The sequence below is a fragment of the Acanthaster planci genome, linkage group LG01 (assembly GCF_054643075.1).
Source record: "Acanthaster planci isolate LZ-2023a linkage group LG01, COTS_SCS, whole genome shotgun sequence".
Taxonomy (NCBI): domain Eukaryota; kingdom Metazoa; phylum Echinodermata; class Asteroidea; order Valvatida; family Acanthasteridae; genus Acanthaster; species Acanthaster planci.
This window is the reverse complement of record NC_141777.1, coordinates 24,424,253-24,443,968: the sequence shown is the minus strand read 5'-3', so window position 1 is coordinate 24,443,968 and position 19,716 is coordinate 24,424,253. Positions and strand designations below refer to the sequence as shown.

General features: G+C 40.5%; 1 protein-coding gene across 15 annotated transcripts in view; it reads right to left on the bottom strand.

Annotated features, from left to right (window-relative positions):
• Positions 1-311: 311 nt before the first annotated feature.
• The window catches only part of LOC147800585 (ryanodine receptor 2-like), a 191,447-nt gene continuing 172,042 nt past the window's right edge, over positions 312-19,716 (bottom strand). For all 15 annotated transcript variants that reach the window (XM_087144452.1, XM_087144448.1, XM_087144495.1 and 12 more), the window contains 17 exons: positions 18,837-19,056; positions 18,108-18,169; positions 17,490-17,586; positions 16,645-16,731; positions 16,030-16,272; positions 14,047-14,174; positions 13,476-13,518; positions 13,165-13,268; positions 11,956-12,016; positions 10,657-10,803; positions 9,911-10,042; positions 7,078-7,126; positions 6,454-6,561; positions 5,644-5,708; positions 4,876-4,976; positions 4,160-4,211; positions 312-3,542 (listed from right to left, as the gene is read on the bottom strand). In XM_087144452.1, coding sequence (XP_087000578.1) covers positions 3,453-3,542; positions 4,160-4,211; positions 4,876-4,976; positions 5,644-5,708; positions 6,454-6,561; positions 7,078-7,126; positions 9,911-10,042; positions 10,657-10,803; positions 11,956-12,016; positions 13,165-13,268; positions 13,476-13,518; positions 14,047-14,174; positions 16,030-16,272; positions 16,645-16,731; positions 17,490-17,586; positions 18,108-18,169; positions 18,837-19,056 — 1,789 coding nt within the window. In that variant the 3' untranslated portion in view covers positions 312-3,452. The remainder of the gene's footprint in view (positions 3,543-4,159; positions 4,212-4,875; positions 4,977-5,643; positions 5,709-6,453; positions 6,562-7,077; positions 7,127-9,910; positions 10,043-10,656; positions 10,804-11,955; positions 12,017-13,164; positions 13,269-13,475; positions 13,519-14,046; positions 14,175-16,029; positions 16,273-16,644; positions 16,732-17,489; positions 17,587-18,107; positions 18,170-18,836; positions 19,057-19,716) is intronic.

Here is a 19,716-nt window from a genome sequence, read left to right as displayed (position 1 = left end):
TTTAAAATACATTACAGTTGATCAGGTTTAACACAGATGATCTAGCAAAACAGAAAACTCTAGAAATTCCAGGATGCAAAAATGACATGTGCCATAAGCAATGGCACTAAGAAGAAGGATAAACATTGCAGTGGCACCATGCTGCATTGTAGCACTAGAGGGCACACTACAGTTGATCAAGATTTCACTGAATGGCAAAAGGGGTGGAAGAAAATTTGCCAAGGTAGTGGCTGTTTGGATAAGATGAGCACAGTGGACTGTGCATGTTCTTATAGTAACCAGACACAATTAGGTGCACGCAATACACTGACTAACAATTCAGTGTGTTTATTACAATATGCTGCCTCTAATCATTTCAAAATATCTGAAGTCGGCACTACATGAAATCTCTTCAACACTTGAATTGCACAAAATGATAAAACAATTCTACAATAACAATCTCTGTTTCATTAGCTGATTCTAGTTCATTAAGGATAAAGCTGATAAGATATAAAGTCCCATCCAAGGGTTTCCCCAAACATAATGTGAAGAATGAAATCTACTTTGGTGACACAATCCATGTAACTATATGCAACAAAACCAATCATTAAACTTATTACACATAGAGTATGCTCGCTTGAAGACGTGTTAAGTATATGCATACAAAACAACTTTTGTAGTGTGTATAAATTATACATATAAATATATTTATAAACAATTTTTATTGAGATGAAATGTGATTGCCTCATTATTGTGTATACAAACTGCCAAAGAAACATTCTGGTAACACTATAAAGTAAAACAGTGTAACACTTCGTCATTTTCACACACCTCTCACCTTTAACATCAAACCTATTAATGAATTACAAAAATACATGGACACTCTCACATCCTTCAAATTTCTGATTCATATGACTCCAACAGGTTGGTACAACATGGCAGCTTATGTTATGCTGCAACCACCTCTGTGTAGCATCCTGATGTCATATTCAGGATTAATGTGAAACTTGTCAGTTTACCAAGGAACCAGCCTATTTTAGCACAAGCCTCATAGAAAACTGAAAGGTATTATTTTGATGTAAAAACAACATAGGTGAATTACTCCTTCACAAAAATAAATCTGAAGAATCATCTATGATTACATCTACTGAACTTAAAACAGAAGCACACAAAAAGTACTACATGTTTTTATGGCATTACACTCACCAATGAAATCCCAATGTAATCTTGTAATTGACTGATCAGTTCGGACAGAATCACCTAATTGGTGGTCCCTTGCTTGGTGAGCAGGATGGGCAGCCAATTTTGTCAATCTCAACTGAAAACTCACAAAAATACCCCACACACCCTCGTCCTCCTACCATAACTTTGGTTCTCATATACTGGCCCAATTGTCCCTTTCCAATTTTGAACCACATGATTGTATAAATTTCTATTTAACAGTTACAAATTCAGTGACAGACAGACAGACAGTGACAGGCAAAACTAACAAAATTCATATTTTTTGTCGTTGCGCCACTTCATATATCAACTTGTTGCCCATTTTGTTTCATTCAATGGTATATCCACAACAACCTTTACACAGATATGTTACAGGTATTCATTTTTTTGTCCTTTTAAAATTTGCCAAAAATTAACTCCTCGATGCAAAAAAGCAGCTTTCACCCAAACCTTTATTCAAATCTATCATTCCTCACCTATTACAAAAGTTTATTTATGTGTATCAGCTTCAAACTCCTTTTGTTACTTCAACAGTCTGGAACCTGCTTTTAAAAGATACCGTTTTGAGTAAATAAAATCAGAGTTCTATAAAAGTTGTTCTGGTGGAAATTCCAAGGCACATGATTCAAAACAGGAGACAAGACTTATTCTGTAGAAACTGCTGCGATCACCGACACATTCCCAACAATGAATTTCTCATCTCCTTACTAAGGGTGTTTCACATCTTTGACTTTTCAGCATTCCTATCCAAAAACAATATCTGACAATCTCCAAACTGATCTTACATAACTGAAGAATATCAGCCGACAAAAATTGATATCCAGGGTGAATTTTCTAAGACTGATCAAAGAAAACCAGGCCATAGCTTGTCTAAAGTTTGAAGTCAGAATTATCTTACTAGTAATTAAAATAAAAAATCCTGCAGACCAATGTATATTATAAGCTCTAGTGGGTGTATTCAATGTAAACAGTCACGCTGTTCCAAAGGTGTTATGAATTGTGCACTAGCCTTGTTTTCCAGAATGCACTAGAAATGTCAAGCAAAAAAAAATTGATTCAACATCAAATTTCAACCATCAATAGTTCGTTCTTCCTCATTTTTATAGGAAATGTCAAAAAACAGGCACAAATTAAATACATTACACCAAAAAGAAAAAACCCAGAAACTAATATAAGACAATAGTGCAAAGTGTAAATCCCAAAATGTAAAATAATTCAGAGTTAGTTTGTGACTAGTTTATATATTTTATTCATTTGCACTCAAACCATACTGCTGATGTTAATTTAACAATTCATATCTTATTAGCAATTCATTCAGTTGCTTTGAATGTCATGTAAAAACATCTGTTATTACTAAAATTATCCTTGTCAGGACATGTGTTAGTAGATCAATTTGATTGACTGAATTTTCAACAAGAGTGTTTGGTTTGGGGAAATGCTTCTACAATTTCAGAATACTAGGAACCCAAACTTGATTTTCTAAAACCCATGAAAGCTGTCAATCAGAAACTCTCCACAAATTTGACAAAATTATTGATTAAAACTTTTTCTCCTGGAATAAATTGTCAACAGTGTGCAGCAATAGATGCAATAATTCCATTATCAAGTAGAAACTATTTTGAAAACAAAACTTAATGAAAACATATGCATGGACTCCTATTATGAAGTTAGCTATATGCTAGGATTCAATGCTGAGGGGTCAAGTTCGCATGCCAGTGGGTCAAAGGTCACAAGTATCAAGTTTATTGCAGCAGGAATCCATGTCCTTTTACATAAACCATTTTCAACTTCAAAAGTAAAATTCTAGTAAACCTCTCACCGAACCCTATTGCACCAAACCCTGTCAACAAATTGCTAACATTTCATCAACGGTACGATTGACTTGTTCATCTGTGACCTTCACAAGATTCCCCATCTGTGACCTTCAGGGTGAGGTCAAAGACCTCTTGGTATGATCGTGATGTTTCCCCTGCACTGCCCGCACCGGTCAATAGTAGAGACAAGGTTATCACAGTCACCCACCCTAGTACAAAGAGAAGGACTGTGGGTGGAGTTGCTAAAATATAAGCACTAAAAGTATGTGGTTTTGTACTGACAAGAACCTTCCGTTCTGTGACAAATGCCACAACATCCCATTTAGAAGTCCTCAGCATGATAAACTTGGCCTGTCTAGTGCCCTCCATACGTGGGCACCGGGTGTGAATGAAGACTTCATCCTGTACCATAGCATCATGGGAAGTCAGTCTGTTTCTTTACTCCTCCTCGTACTGTTTACGGAAGCAGTCTCCGACGGGGAAGAAGTCCCAGCACCGTCGTTGGTACAGCTGCCAGACATACGACTCCTGGGGATAACAACCAGATTGAAATTACCTTGACAAGCAAATGAAGAATACCCCCCACTTCAGACAATGGGGTCAAGAATGAGCAACGATGGTGTAAGCATGACTGAATTCCAAAGGCTGGATTATACTACAGGCAAATATGAGGCCAAGCAAATTTGACGTTACAAAAGATTTACAGCACAATTTTGCTTGAATTTTTTTGTGAATGTGTTCAACTTTTGCAAATTGCACTGAGTATGAACCAGCCTTTATGTTTCAATATAATACCAGCCTTGAAACCTAAGCTGCTGAACCAAATCAATAGAGACCACACCAAACCAAATTTCCATTCAATTATTTCTGTCGGATTGTTATGCACGTTTCATCTGCAGCCACAAAAACAACACAAGCAGCTATGAATTCAATCATTTAAATCCTCAACATAGATATTAGTTCCTATACATGGAATTGAAATTAGCAACCTTACAACCAACAATCAAAAACCAAATTTTTGAGGAAATTTAGGCCGTTTTACAATGTGTCTCTACGCTGTAATGGCTTTAATTAATAATATCAGATGTGAGACACAACTTTATGGGGGGTTCACAATCAAGGTTAGGGGTAAGAACTGAACTGACCTGTCCAGTGTGCTCCGTTTCTGGCTTGTTGATGAGATACATCAGGAAGAACCTACAGAAAAACAATCAAGATTCGTCGGAGGGGAACAGTCGAGTCCGTCACAAGTCCTTACACAATGCCAGTCACAGTAACAGGGTAAACAATGACAAAAGTATGTTGTTGTTACAGTTCCTTGGAATGACTTGGGATTTGGTTTCAGACCAAATGACTTGTGCTGGACTTGTGGACTTGACTACAACTCTAAAACAAGAAAATAAGAGTATGAGAACAACCACATAAACTTTGTGGTCAAACTCTAACGAGAGATACATGTACCTGTAACTTTTGGGTTGTGAACATTTAGTCAGTGCTGGACAAAACTCAATACTCCAATAACCTCCAATAAAAAATTGGCCAACTGCATAATTAGCTGCAACAGCAGATTCAATTCAACTTGCAGACCCAGGCACACATGGCAGTTACGTGTCAGGCCACTCTGACTGGAAGCTCCTCCTCCCAAGCAAAGATGACACTGGGATCAATTTCAGCCAAGCACACAGTGCTCATCTAAAGAATTGACATTTCAACAGAAGTTGGTCGAGCGTTCTAAGCACGTCTCGTGTTCAAAACCTGTGCGCAAGAACCCTGTGCACACACGTTTTCTAACCACAGGGACATCACTCCTGAGTAAAAACATGCCATCTCTTGTTCCTGCATAGAGTGGATATATACTCACATATAGTTGGAGAGATCATGCTCTTTGGACGTGTGGAGGTCAAAACCATGTGGGATCTTATCAAAGTACTCACTGCCTATGCCACAGATGAAACATTTGGTCTGCAGAAAGTCAATACAAATGTTACCATCAAATAAAATAACAGCAATAATAAAATGTTGACTTATTCAGGAACCTGATCAAGGTGCCTCCATCATTATTACCCCTGCTCACTGGGCCCATACACATTCCTCAATCTCAGCTTCCTATACACCTGCCAACACAGTTTGATGCCGCCATTTTTTGGAACAACCTGCACTCACAGGTACCCATTTGTACCTCTGGGTGGAAAGAGATAAACGGGAGTAAAGTGACTTGCCGAAGGTCGCGACATATAACTAGCAACTGGCTTTGAACCTCTGACCCCATGTTTGGGTGTTACAAACCATCACCACTGGGCCACATGCCTCTTGAATTGTGAGTCCTGTGGGCAAATTAACCACAATTTCTTACAACTCCACGATATAAATTTACAGTTCAACCCAAGAAACTGGAAGGAGAAGGGTGCAAGGAACAACTATGGATTAAGAAACAACTGCTTACTGCATAAACCCAACATTGTACACTGATCTAGTTCTTGGATCATGCTATGACTTAATGCATCTGAATGAATCTTTTATGTATACAACTTTACCAATGTGTTTTTGTCTTGGGCACATGTCCTACAGTTTTACGAAGAATTCAGCTGGCAACAATCTCCCCCTCACTCTCTCTCTCTATCAAACCTACCTCCATGTCACTCTTGACCTGCTCAAGTTGATCTCTCAACTCGCCAAAGGCATCAATGATCAAACCTGCGAGATGGGGAACCAAACCAAACAGACACTGATGTAATGGTTCATCAACAGGTGTCTGTCCATGAGGACTTTGGTTTGATTTCTAACAGCAAACCAAATCTCTGACTACGGCCCAAACTATCGAGCCCTTTCAGTTTGTGAGTCCATCTTTTCCACGACCAAAACTCAAACCACTTGGAGTACATGGGCACATTATGAGTCACACATGTAAGACAAAGCTACATACATGTACATTTGTCGAGTATTGTGTTAATAGCACTGTGTTGTATACGGCGTTATCTGGTGTGTCAACATCCATGTATGGACATGAGAATGTGCATTTTGGCTTCAGTTTGTCTGGCATTTCATTAATCACATGATTTTTGCGCTGCAGCTTGACTGGCTGATTGTGAAATGCGATATGACACTTAATATGCAAATTAGCGTCAACCAGACAAACACAAAATGGCGTGTAAATAAAAGTGTGTTTTCAAAACTTGTCATTCTACTCGCATTTCTTTCTAGCTGCTAGATTTCCTACATATTCAAAACATATTCAGAATGTTACTCCAAACTATTCAGAAAACAATTCAAGTTGTGATTTCAAATATTCATTAACAAAACTTCTGGCCCTTGAAAGTTTGCACAAGTTGAAAAATGACAAAAAATAGGATGAAAAAATCCACATCTACACAAATCCTCCATTCTGTTTGCTTTTTTATGACCATGACACCAGATACACTGACATTTTTGAGGGTCTCACCTTGGATGATGGCCAGCAAGATAATAATGACAAAAAAGAAGAAGGTGATATCAAAGATGATGCGGTAGAATTCATAGTCATCGCCATCGGGAGGCTCAATCTCGTCAGCTGGGCAGACACACACAATGCAAGGGGAAGGAATTGAGAACCCAAGCAATTACTTTGGAAGTTACAAGGCCAATCTAAATTATCCTAGTAGAAGAGAACTATAAAATGCGAGTAGAAAGTGTGAAAGTACCCAGAACAGGAAAAGGGAAATGGGGAAATGACCTTATTTACAAGTTGGCCATATTAAATTGAAAGTAATATGAAATTTTTATTCACTACAGATTAATTTCAATGACAACGAGGAATAATTTAAAACTTGTGATTTATTAGATCTAAATTTTTGCAATCCTAGTTGCAACAGTTTAGAGTAAATAATTGCAAAGTAACTTGCCACTGCACCATAGAGGAAACATCTCTCATTTAAGTTAGAGTGAAGTCCTGCATAGGACCAGGACATTTTCAGAATTTCACCAACTCCCATAAGAATGGGTGCAACCACAATATACATCACATTCCTTCCTCCACCTTGATATCTCATCCAAATAAAATCATCAGCTCCCTCCTTTTTTCACTTACCGATTCCACCTCCTGCTCTAAGCCCTGAATGCAGATGGAAGATGAAACACTGTAGGAAAAAATCACAACCACAGCTCCGTTAAATGTTCCTTTTTGCTTGAGAATAAAATTCACCTGACAAAAACAACCATGGAGCTATTATAAAGCACATACAGAGATCGAAAGGGTCAATGATGGCCACCGCCAGCATTGCACGTACTGTAAGGACAAAACAAATTATGTGCCGCTTGCGGGCTATGAGGAATGCCTGGAGTTCCATTTGTAAAGGATTGTGAGTACCGTGCATGCGTTACCGTGCATGCGTGTCTGTAATGCTTCCCCGTGTTCAACATGGCTGCCATGAGACGGAAACCACCGTCATCGGAGACTTAAATTTCGATAATTTTAGTGATTGTTCTGATATTCCAATGATGATGAAAGTCTGGTTACGTCTTTACATAACCAAAACGTCTTTTTTAACAATAGACAGAATTACTAACTAACACAAACTCTCCAAAATACGTGACAAAAAACTGAAAGAATGTAGCTGGTCTAGAGGAAAATAAAAAACACACAAAAACATGGGAAGATTGGTTGTCCTTTCTGTCATTGGCCACAACTGGCCAGGCATGAAACCTCACCAAATGTATGCTGGCGGCATGTTTCCACCTTCTTTTAACCGTAGGAACCACTAGGATTGCGACTTATGATATTAATATCGCAGCGCATATTTTGGGTATTTGTTCTCTACCCCCGGAACCACAAAATGTCATAACTAACTTTAAAAACGTCTGACTTATGCCAAATAACCACCGCTGATTTGGAATTTTCGAGCGCATCTGCGGAGATCAATCGCTGACTCCTGAAGACTACTGAACAGAACTCCAGTATGCCGCAGCGAAACACGGCGAGTGTGTAGGTTACTAGCTCCACGGCGGTAACGATCACTTTGTACAAAAAATGTCTGGGGTCTTCACCACTGAGGCCGGTAATCGCGCTTTGTCTATGGAGCCGACCAGAGCGGTTAATCAAATTACGGTCTGTAGGGACTTTGTTCTAACTCCTTGTGTTTAACCACTTGCTGCCGTTATCAATGTTGATGATGCTGGTCTGGGATAATTACCATTTCTTCTGTTTTCAAAATTCTTTAAAAATTCTTATCTTCATTTACTGGACACTTAAACACACAAAGAACTGTCTGGTCTCCACTCTAGGCTGACAGACAAATCTATTGACGCCTCAGTATTTCAGCCAGGCCTGCAGCCTTGTAAAAAGAGCCCAGATTGTGATAACTTTCTTTTGTTCGCGAACCTGCCACAGTGCGCTGCTGACCTCTTTTCAGTACGGGCCAGATTAGCATGCAGCAGTGCTGTGTGGCTCATCGCTGCGGTGTTGGAGCTCTTTTGTTCCCGTTGGTAATCCACTCGCTCTAAATGCCCCAAACCATGGTATACTGTTTCAAAACAAGGCTGGATTATCTCCACTTTTGAGAGTGAAAAATGTCGGTAATGCCCAGCAGCCTGGTCTTTTGTTCGGAGTACGGTCTTTTGTTACAGGGCCCAGTTCCCTTTGTCCGATTTCGGAGACCCCGGCCAGCATATAAAGCATACGTCTCTGGATCCGGAATCCCCGGCAGGAAGTGGTTAATAGCTCCATGATACACCATACCCTGAAGCATGACCAGAAACTTCTCCAAATACATCTTAAGGAGCCAGTTCGGCATTCCAACAGCCCATCCCCAGTACGACGCTATTCAGAAACAGCTACCCGTGCCGCACACAATACGTGTAGTCCGTCCTATCAGGACAGCCATACGCCAGCTCATACCCATGCCTTGATCCAGAAAGACCTTGGCTTTTTTAAATATCAAACTGGCTCACTTGTGCTTATTCCAATAGGAGGCACTGACAACATTTGTCTAAAAAATCCCTTCACATTTTTTTGCTTTTCATAATAGCTCTGTCACATCCTTCAATCTGAGGAGATGTCACCACTGCTTAAAGTTGAAGCAAGAGTGCATTTTGTTAAGTCACAGTACCCAATTGGTTGAATGGGCATGTATACAGGTACCACCCATATGCCATAGCAACAGCTTCTAACAGACCGACTGTGCCCGCTAAATCAAGTAACCTATAGTGGGTATCATTCCCATAGCAAAGTGTGTTTTGAGTGTTGTTTACAAACAATAAAGCTAATTTACAGTATAGTACCCAACACATCAGTAGTCTGAGCACAGTCCCTACCGCCAGCTTTATATTTGGGAAATGATACTTATGAAACACTTTGCTTGTGGTTGAGATGGTGTTTGTTGATATTTAATACCCACTTAAGGTCATGTGACATAGTGGGTGCAATCAGTCTATTCTGATGGGTGGATTAATCTAGAAATAACAATGAAATGCCCATGTGCTTAGACTCATACTGTCTCATTAGGACGTAATTACAAAAATCACCTTACAGTCACAATATACTTGTGGTACCGGGGGGGGTGCTGGTGGCCCAATACTCAGCTTTGTCTCCATATCCAGCTCCAACTGATTTTTAACTCAAGTTGCTATCTCCAGGCAGTGGCAGACAGTGCCACTGGAACACTGAATTACGTGCGAAACAGCCATATATTGACAAGTTTTATTTCACAAATTTGAGAACTGTAGACCAATGAACATTCAGCCATTGACAAAGCCCAAGACGAAGATGCAGCTAAGTAGATAGAAACTGCCATGAATTCAAGAGGGACTCAACTACAAAAATTGCACCCGAGGGTACAACTGCAAAGCATCCCCACCTCGCAAAACAAAGCTTAAAAATACATCTACTAAAATAATACATTTAAGGCCGTTCTTGGAATACTCACTGTCATCATGTTGTGGCATTTGTACTCTATCTGTCCATCCTCATCCTTCATGTAGAACTTGCGGAAGAAGTTGAAGGCCAACACCGTGTACAGGTAGATGACAACGCAAGTCATGAGAACAGTCAACATCAGCTATGTAGGAAAGCATCAGGATGAAGAAAGGGTTTTCAAGGGTATTCATGGGATGTTGGGCAGTTACAAGCACTTGCTGGTTTGAAATGCATCACTTTGTACTACGACTGGTTCCAGTGGCTACGATGTACCACACATGTTAAGTGGGCACCATTTAATTTTCAATGACGTCACATTTTGGAACTGCACTGCCGATTTAGCGCCAATTTCAAATATAAAAATATTTGCTCGGCAAACAAAAAATGGCAATGGCCAAAATGTCATATGTGTCCTGTGATTGGTTCTTGACTAAGCAATGTTTTCTGCGTCCAGCCCAATGAAACCAAGGCAAGTACAGTGTTTCTCGTTGGATTTATACCTTTACAGCTCTCATATATTCCTATATGTAACAGCCCTGTAACAGAGCCTTCAGCAATGCTTTTGGCATGCACTCACACTTAGGTACGTTAATCACATGTGAAGACGTGACATTTTGTGCATATTCTGCTGAAAACTGGTCACACATACAAACCATTCATACAGGCAACTTCAAAAGCCATATGCTGCTCAGAGTCAAGTGGTTTAGCCATTAATGCACGCTACACAATACACCGTGACTCAAATCTTCTTTTTACCTGCTTGCCGTTGTGGGTGACTGACTGCAGCACCGTACGCAATGTCTTGAAGCCCATGGCCATGTCAAGCAGGTGGGCAGCAAAGAAGAAGTGATTGATATGGCCCAGCAATGAGAAGGTCAGATACCAGGCGATGTACAGGAAAGACTGCAAGAAAGAGAAGCCAAGTGTGGTTGATGCGTGGCAGACAGGAGACCAGACCTTGTACAGGAAAAGCAGGCAATGTCATCACAGCTACAGAATACACTGAGCTGTTTTCAATTACCAGAGCAGTCTATACCTCATCAGTCCCCATGCAGAGAGGTTTTGCCATCTCCTGAATGCAGACATTTTGATCTCTTGTGTGCTTTTGTATTCCATAATGAAATAAAATGGATCGCACTGCGATCTATTATGCAACGCAAAAGTCAAACAAGCGCATAACAAATAGTGCCTTTTTATGACGTATTATTACATCCCATTCATCTGCAGCAGACATGTTTGCAATTGATTACATCACAGAAAATGAAAGTTCTGCTAAGGTTTGCGGAAAAACATGGATGCATCTATCAGGCTTCACTTCGCACAGCGAGTTAGCACTCCAGTAATTGAAGACAGCTCTATGATTAAATATTTTGTGTCGGGACAACAGCAATTTGACCTTAGTCCAACAGGCCAAACATTCTGCACGGACGACAGCCATGTGTGAAAGGGGCTTCCAGATGTCTACATTTCTTGTCAATGTGTGCGAACAGATCAGTGATCTGCAAGACTCAGACAAAGCTCTAAACACGCAGCCTCAGGGAATGAGTGGAGCTCGACACAACTGAAATCACCATAAATACACAAGCCTGTGTCCAAGCTCTTGGTTGGTGCTTGGCTCTGGCATGTTTTGGAATAAATATCTATGAATTGAGATGGACAGTACTCGTGTATTTACAACACATGGTGCTTATGGTGCCCAATGTCATCATTCTTGTACTTAACAGATATACAGAAGACAACTGGCTCTCTAAAAAATGCAATAAGGGTAGGCTTATAGTTCCAACAACAATTGTCTTTTTCCGCCAAACTCTTGTAGAAGCAAGGCACTGGTGACAACGTCTTGAAAACATAACATGAACAGACAGCAGAAGTTCAGGGAATTCATCCAATGATATTGCCATCCTCAGGAACTATTTCTTGGTTGTGGAGAGATGCTTAATAGCTCAGACTAATGCATCTGAAAACTACACTTTCTTTCTGCACACAGGGTATTGAAATGAAGTATGTATGGGTAATCATAGTGTATTTCTTTCAAGTGTTCCTTTTAACACTCACCCTATCTGTACAGATGACTCCACATTTCCAGAGCTGGTACTTCCAATCAATGGCATACAACCTGCGATAACAAAAAGTGAGCATATTCCAGGGTTTATCGACCCCTTCTCGACTGGCTTTTTCAGAGAAGAGTCTGCTGAAATTCCAACACGAGTTCCCCCACAAAAGTGAGTACACTCCCAGTGTACGCATTCCATCATCTTGTGGCCCCGTCCCTATCTGATAACGTAAAGACCTTTGACGTACTCGGTTATAACCAGACTAACTTGCCTCCTCCCAGTACCAAGCTACCTATTAGCTGCTCCATGGGTCTCAATAGGAAGAGGGCTGGATTTTTAGGGGGGTGGGGTCTAAGCACTCAAAAGCAGTATTTACCAGCAAATTGGAAATTTTCATCCCCTTTATTCCTTGTTCATTTCTCTCATTTTTCCCTGTTTTATTTTTCTTTCTTTTCTCTGGAGAGTAAGCATCCCTCTTGCCCTCTTTGTGATGACCATGGTCACATCCCCTTTCTCCAAAATGCCAAATTCTAAGCGAGGGCTGTTATTGCACTTAATGACAACTGCATACAAATATCCACCAAGGCGGATATATGAGTCCGCGAAGTGGCATGCTACATCTCTGGCCCACAATGTTTATTTCTACAGTCTCTCCCAATCTCCCAAATAACCCACACAGCCAGCTAACCGCCACAGTCCTTGAGACCCAAAGCCCTGGCAGCAACCTTTAAGCTAGCCGTCCGCCCAGACTTGAACCACTTCTGTACCCGGCACCAAAGAGACAGGCTGGCGGGCAGTTTTCCAATTCGGCTTGCGATACCGATGCAAAGACCAAACACATCAGTAGAAATTGGTAACTCGCGCTCAGCGCATGTGCACAAACCCATGCCCCATGTGGCAAGATCCCACCAAAGGACCGTCGAGTGAGATCCCACCGAAGGACTGTCGGGTGAGATCCCACCAAAGGACTGTCGGGTGAGATCCCACCAAGGGACTGTCGGGTGAGATCCCACCAAATGACTGTCAGGTGAGATCCCACCAAAGGACTGTCGGGTGAGATCCCACCAAAGGACCGTCCAGTGAGATCCCACCAAAGGACCGTTGGGCGAGACCCCACTAAAGGACCATCGGGCAAGATCCCACCCAAAGGACTGTCGTTGCCATGTTCAAGCAAGCCATCCCTTGTACCCTGGAAGGAGCTGATACTCACAGTGCACTGATCAGTCCCTGTGGTGGCTTGCTGCTCTCGCTGTCCATTCCCAAGATCTGACTCAGTTTTTCCTCTCCTAGACTTTCCCCGTATTTTTTCATGACCTGAGAAATGATCGCAAACAACAGTCCTTGAAACATTTATTAACATACGCAATATTATGAGAAAAAAAACAGATTGAAAACTGAAATATATTGTTTCTTAATTGGGGCTGGCAATATTCCTAGTCATCCACTGGATGTGACAGTGGTGATTCGTGATGGGATATAAAGCCTACTAAGTGTAGAAATGATGACTCAGACAAAACTCACCTTTCGCTTGACAAACTTGTCCCAGTAGTTGACTGGAAATGATCTGAGGAGGAAAATGACCAATGCTGAGAGTAAATATACCAATACTCCATTCAGTAAAGGACTCACAGTTAAGCAAGGAGTTGACCAAGTACCAAGAATGGGTAGTTTAATTTCTGCAGAGGGAGATTTCAGCAATATCTTCAAATCTTATTGGTGGGCCAGCAGGTGATGAATCCAAGTCAAAAGTAACAGGGGATGTGGACAATAGCGAAGGAATGCCTTCATCACGTTCCACTTAATTGGCTGTTGACTCGATTTGGGACCATGGACTTCTGCAGAAATTTTCAGGACAGGGGAGGCAAACCATTAATGGGGGGGTGGCTAGTTTTAAAGTCGTTTTCATTCACTTTCCTCATTTTTTCAATTAAATTCTTTTCCTTTTGTTCTTTTTTTAATATTTTTTTCTTTTTATTGGGGGGGGAGGGACAAGTTCCCCCTTTCCCCTTTGCACAGATGTTGTTGGGCTGGTACTGTGAATTGGACTCAACAACCACACCTGTACCAGAGTGTTTTCCCCAATGTTACATACCTGGTGCTGATGGCCAGGGAGTCCCATCGCCCCTTGATGTCTCTTGCTGGTTGCTCCTCGATCCATGCTCCTTCAAACTCCAGCTTGCGGGCAATCTCCTTCTCCCTCTTAAAGATGGCCAGAGGAACCTAGCCAAAACAACAGCAAGCATGAAGATCTTTGATACTTCTAACCTGAGGGTCCAGAGAAGTAGGCCAACAAACACCTTGGCTTTCTCAAAGTGATTTTTGTTCCAATGACCTGGACAGACCAGCTGAATTAAAGCACGCCCTCTATAGTTGGACAGTTACTTAACATGTGTTTTTGTCAGCCAACTTTGTCTATAGATGCATTTTACAGAAAGTTTGCAGTAAAACAAACCTGAGTTTTGTCAGCTTTCATGTTTGATACACACAAGTTACAGTACATGTAGATGACAGAAGAGTCTTGCCAAAGAAGTAAGTGACAATTCCATTATTATTTTCAGATATGCATTGAAGTTTAGAAAATATAAATCCTGGTTGTTCTTGATTATTGACATGTGACTGAGAACAATGAACATGTTATTTTATGATGTTTATGCAGCATACATGTACATGTAAGCTGTCTTGTTGGAAATGTAGATGTGTTTTAGAGATATGTGGATTCAGTATAGTATTCTTGGGCTTTCTCCAAGCAAAAGGTTTCTAGAGAGAACGTGAACACTTTTGGAACTTTTGACTGAGATAATTATTTATTTCAAGAGACTTTTCATGCAACCTCAATTTCAGCAGCAATTTGTGTATTTCCACAATTTAAGATTGATCAGTTATTCTAGACAATGAGATCGTTGGATTAGATGCTTGAGATATATGAACCTCTTCAACTTTGCCCAAGGAATTCAGACACAATTTAGATCAGCAGTTGTCACGTATCAGGATTTACATGTAAGGACAGTTTTCAAGCACGGTGGTTGACTTAACAGTTACGCAGTTCTCTGCTCGTCATTTCTGTTAGACTATTAATTTTACTTACTCAAACATGCAAGTTAACTGTAATTTTGTATGTCACGTTCTTTTTTCTTTTAGATCGAATAAACATAAATATATGATAAGCAAGATTTCTTCTGCTGACCCTTTAAGTGGTTGTGCTCTCCGACGGTCCAATTTTAACCGTTGTTGTTTTTTTGGTGACATTATCTTGTTCTACAAATCCACAAACATTTTCATTCTAGAACCTCAAGTGACGCAGATCCCAAAAAGGATAATAAATGACACACGTCCATTTGTGTGTGGAACTGACTTGAAATTTAAAGCCAGACATTTTCACACAAACCATTGGCTCAGATCTGCATTAATGTGCAGTGGGCTGCTGCAGATGCTAAATGAATCAATTTTTAGCATATTTTGTTATTACTGATTAAAACAGGGGCATGCTTTCAATGTCCAAGGAAGATATTGTCTGCTGCCTGGCAAAAGGCTGTAATAAGCCATTCATTGCACAGTGAATTGTGTGAAAAAAGCCTTCCCGCTGGGGCACATGACAATGTGAAGAAGGCAACTTTGCCAATACTCAATCAATTTATCTGAAATGGCTGTTTCACGATTCAATGTCCCTGCAGTTGAAGTACGACAGTTGAAGTATTAACAGGCTTAACCCTAATTTCAGAGGGTGTTGGACAACTTTTTCACTGAAATTGAGGGACTTTGGTAATATTTAGGTCAGTTACGAAGACAGCCTAGGCTATTTACTGTGCTACTGCTGTGCCGAACTCAAATAATACAATTTTTAAAAGTTCGGTGCGTCAATAGCAAGGCTCGGCAAATTCGATTCAGCCTGGCAAGCCCTTAGCTTGACAGGGTATGCCGCGATATTGTCATTCCAAATGGAAGTGGCACTACACTGCTCTATTTAAGTTCAGCGTTTAGCACAACTGCCGCACCATTGCCCTGCTACTGCCGCACAGCATCTAGTCTTGGCATTAAGGACAGGACTGAGACAAATTCTCTGCCAAAGCTTTAATACCTTGAGAGCACAGTAGGCAATCATCATCGAGACGGAGACCAGGGTGTGGACAATGCAGAGCAGCTGTAGAATTGGTTCCAGGTACGTCACCCCGTCGTGCAGGATGATGACCTCCTCTGTGTCTGACTCGGGCTCTTCGTCGGGGGTTGACGGCACTCCGTTGTCTGCGATGGTGGAGTTGATTTCGTGGAAGGGGTTGTCCTCACTTGGAGCTGGGGTGGTGTCTGCGAGATATACGGTCACCTGAAAACGCACAGTGTGCGTGTGTTGAATTGAAAATATGGAAGCTGGGTAGGACTGTGGCTCATGAACAAAACTGAAAATATTTGATCGATTACTGGATAGCCAGATACTATAATAATATTTTTGCTTCCAATTACAAACTAATCCTAAATTATTGTAATGATTAAAATGTGCTATTTGTGTATCAATAAAATTGCTTCTTTAGAGGCTTGGCTGACAGAAAATTTGCCCTATAACCAAATATTCAATACTGAATCAAATTACAAGTAAAATATTTGAATAATTAATTATTATTCAAACTGGCTCAGCTGTGCAATGCCAAATACACTTTTTCAACATTGATATAATTGTGGACATGCGAGTATTTCTCACCCGGAAGAACAGTAGACATAAGTTAATGATGAAGGCCAAGATGAGAGCAAGATACTTGATGTTGTAGAAATTACGTGCAAAGAAACTCTGGCGGAAAGAACAGACCATGAAGAGTAAAATAAAACGTCAACAGAAGAAAAACATTGTCTGGGCAATAGTGTAGTGACATTACGCACAAAAATTACAGATACAATTCTATACTTCAGGTCTGACATTTTAGGGTCTTAAATGATGAAATTAAGCCTGGTTTCCATATGGTCACAATGAATGCCTATGGCTTGCAAGATGTCAAGATGCAGACAGTCACAGAAGAGACACTGCAAGATATCATTCCAACAAAAACAACATCGCATCTGTTACTCAGAAAGTTCTGCCCAAAATACCCTTTTAAAATGGCAATACCACCACTTGATGCCACTTGATACTCCAGTTTGATGTAATAAGTTTTAATCAGCTGTTTTGTTGACAATCGTTTGAAGCCTCTTGTGCCAGCATGCGTATTTGTATAGGCCTTCTCAAGGCAACTCAACGCAAAATCAGCAAATTTAAGCCGGATCCAACTTTTCCTACTGTCAGTATTGACGTTTACGTTAGTCAGGATAAAGCGTTTCCACATCACTGTGTATCGTCAGGGACTGATAAACCATGTTCTTTACGTCTCTCTACGTCAATTTGGAAACCAGGCTATGGCCCGTCATTTTCTACAATGCCTTGATTGACTGCATATGATGTGCAAAAACAACTTCTGCTGGTTGGGTCGTTCCTTTGTTTGCTTGAAACCAATTTCACAAAATATTGAAAATCAACACACTGATCTATGACCTGTTATGTGACCTTTGACCTACCAGGAAGGTCTGCTTGACGCGGTCCATGTTGGGCTCACAAAATTCCTCTTCCTCCTGCTCATCTTTCTGCAGACCGAGTTCCTGAGCCAGAAACAAACTGAAAAACACAAGGAAAGTTCATTAAAGTGGAAGACTTCATCAAACACCAGAGAACCGTACACGAACCAAACCGTTCTCTCTCGTGGAAGTGGCAATGATAATGGAGTGTAATTGTTGAATGTGAATTTCAAACACTGATCACTGCATAGAAAAATGCCGATCCTTTGTGCCATTTAATTTAAAAAAAAGAGTCTAATTAACTTAACAAGCTGAAACATGTTCATATGAGGCCTTAACCTTTCTTAAATGAACTGTCATATATATATAAAGGGGAAATTTGTTTGTATTTTTGAATAGGCCTATTCCCAAACACTGATATATGAACTGCACCTAATGGCATACAGCAGGTTGACAGTTTTGTTTCATAGGGGAAAAACAAAGGTAATTAACACTAGACAAGTGTAAAGAAGTTAATGGCCTAGTTTAACAAGCAGTAGGTTCATCCAACCCTTTGAAACTTTAAATGGCCACTCTATTTAACAGATGAAAAGCTAAAATGCACTCAAGAATTGTTTTTACCTTGGGAAGACAGTGCTTTCTCTTCTATCCATTATGTTACGTGACTGGTTGGCTGAACCATTCTAAACGAAAAGCAAAGAACCTTCCTTGTATTTATAGTGAGCTTGTTTTAGGCTATGCCTGTAACTATGCCCTTGGAGGCAAGATGTAACATAATAATGTTCTTGGAAGAAGCTTGAGTGCCACTGCTGGAGGGTGCCCGCCTACAGATATGTTTCTTTAATGTAAACAACCCAAATTTGTGCCTATTCTGTTGATAATCAAGCACCCGTACTTAGCACCCCATACATGGCGGGAACCGGTGTATGCGAATGATGTGTCCTTCCCTGGTTTCTGTAAGGCGAGTTGTGCCGCCCATAGTTTTGCATACAGTCCAATGTAGCTACAGAAAAATTGAATCAATGACAGCCAAACATGGAAGAGTAAAATGATTGCGGTTGCACCATGATTGCAACCGCAACCATTTTACTCTTCTAGTTTCTTTCACCATGAAAACCTTCAAGTCTTAACAGCCACACATGTTCCAGAAAACCAGAAGAAAGGTTGTTTGTGATTTTTTATGCATTCCACATTAAAGAAATGATTTTCATGACACAACACAATTGAAATTTTAAACAGATGCTTATCTACAAACCATTGCCCTTTTCAAGAAAACAAAAAATTCCAGGCAACACTTTTCTAATGACACAGGTTTTAATGTGGATATCACAGCAACCAGGGTAGTCTTACGATCATTGCGGCGATTGTTGCCTCAGGCGTGTCGGCTCCCGGTGTCGAGGGTGGTGCCAGCGGCCCTTCCTTGCCCTCACGGTCAAAGTCAAAGCTGGAGGAAGGCGTGAGCTGGCGGCGTTTACGCCGCATCCTCATCTGGCACGCGCTGCTCTCACTTGAGTCTGATGACTTTCGATCCTTGAAGAAGTCGATGCCGAACGCTGAGACGGTGGGCCCACTACAGATCAAAATTCATGCAGATGATAGGCAAATGAAAAATAAAAAACAAAACAATGTCTTTACAAACATAAATGCAATGCCTAGCGCATGACTATAATTTGTGATCGAAAAAAATTGTCTCCATTGGGAAAAACCATTTCTTCTGTCATCTGACAAAATGACTTTAATTTTTGACAAGCAAGTCCAAATGACTTATACATGTAGTTTTGATCTAACAAGAGACATTTGTGCTATACATGAAATGTATTCACACTGAAAGTTAAGAAGTGTCTCACAATCCTCTGTGGCAATTTCTTTGCGAAAAAAAGCTTAATGTGGCTTGTGGGGCAACCAGTGATGAATGTGTACAAGTGAATAGACCAAAATAATTGCTAGTTATAAGCTTCATTTGTAAAGACGAGGAATAAGAACAAAGTCAATATTCCCACGATTGATTCGGGGCAGAGTAATTAATGCTCTTGTTGACATGGTTTATTGAAAATGATGACTGGAGGGAACTTGGTTAATAATTTATGATGGCATGAATGTATCCTGATTGGGATCACTGATAAATGTTTTGAAACCAGTTTCAGAAAATGAAATGGCAATGGTACAAGTGAACTGACAACATCCCAGAACAGATAAAAATTGTACACACGATTTTAGAGAAAAGAGACAT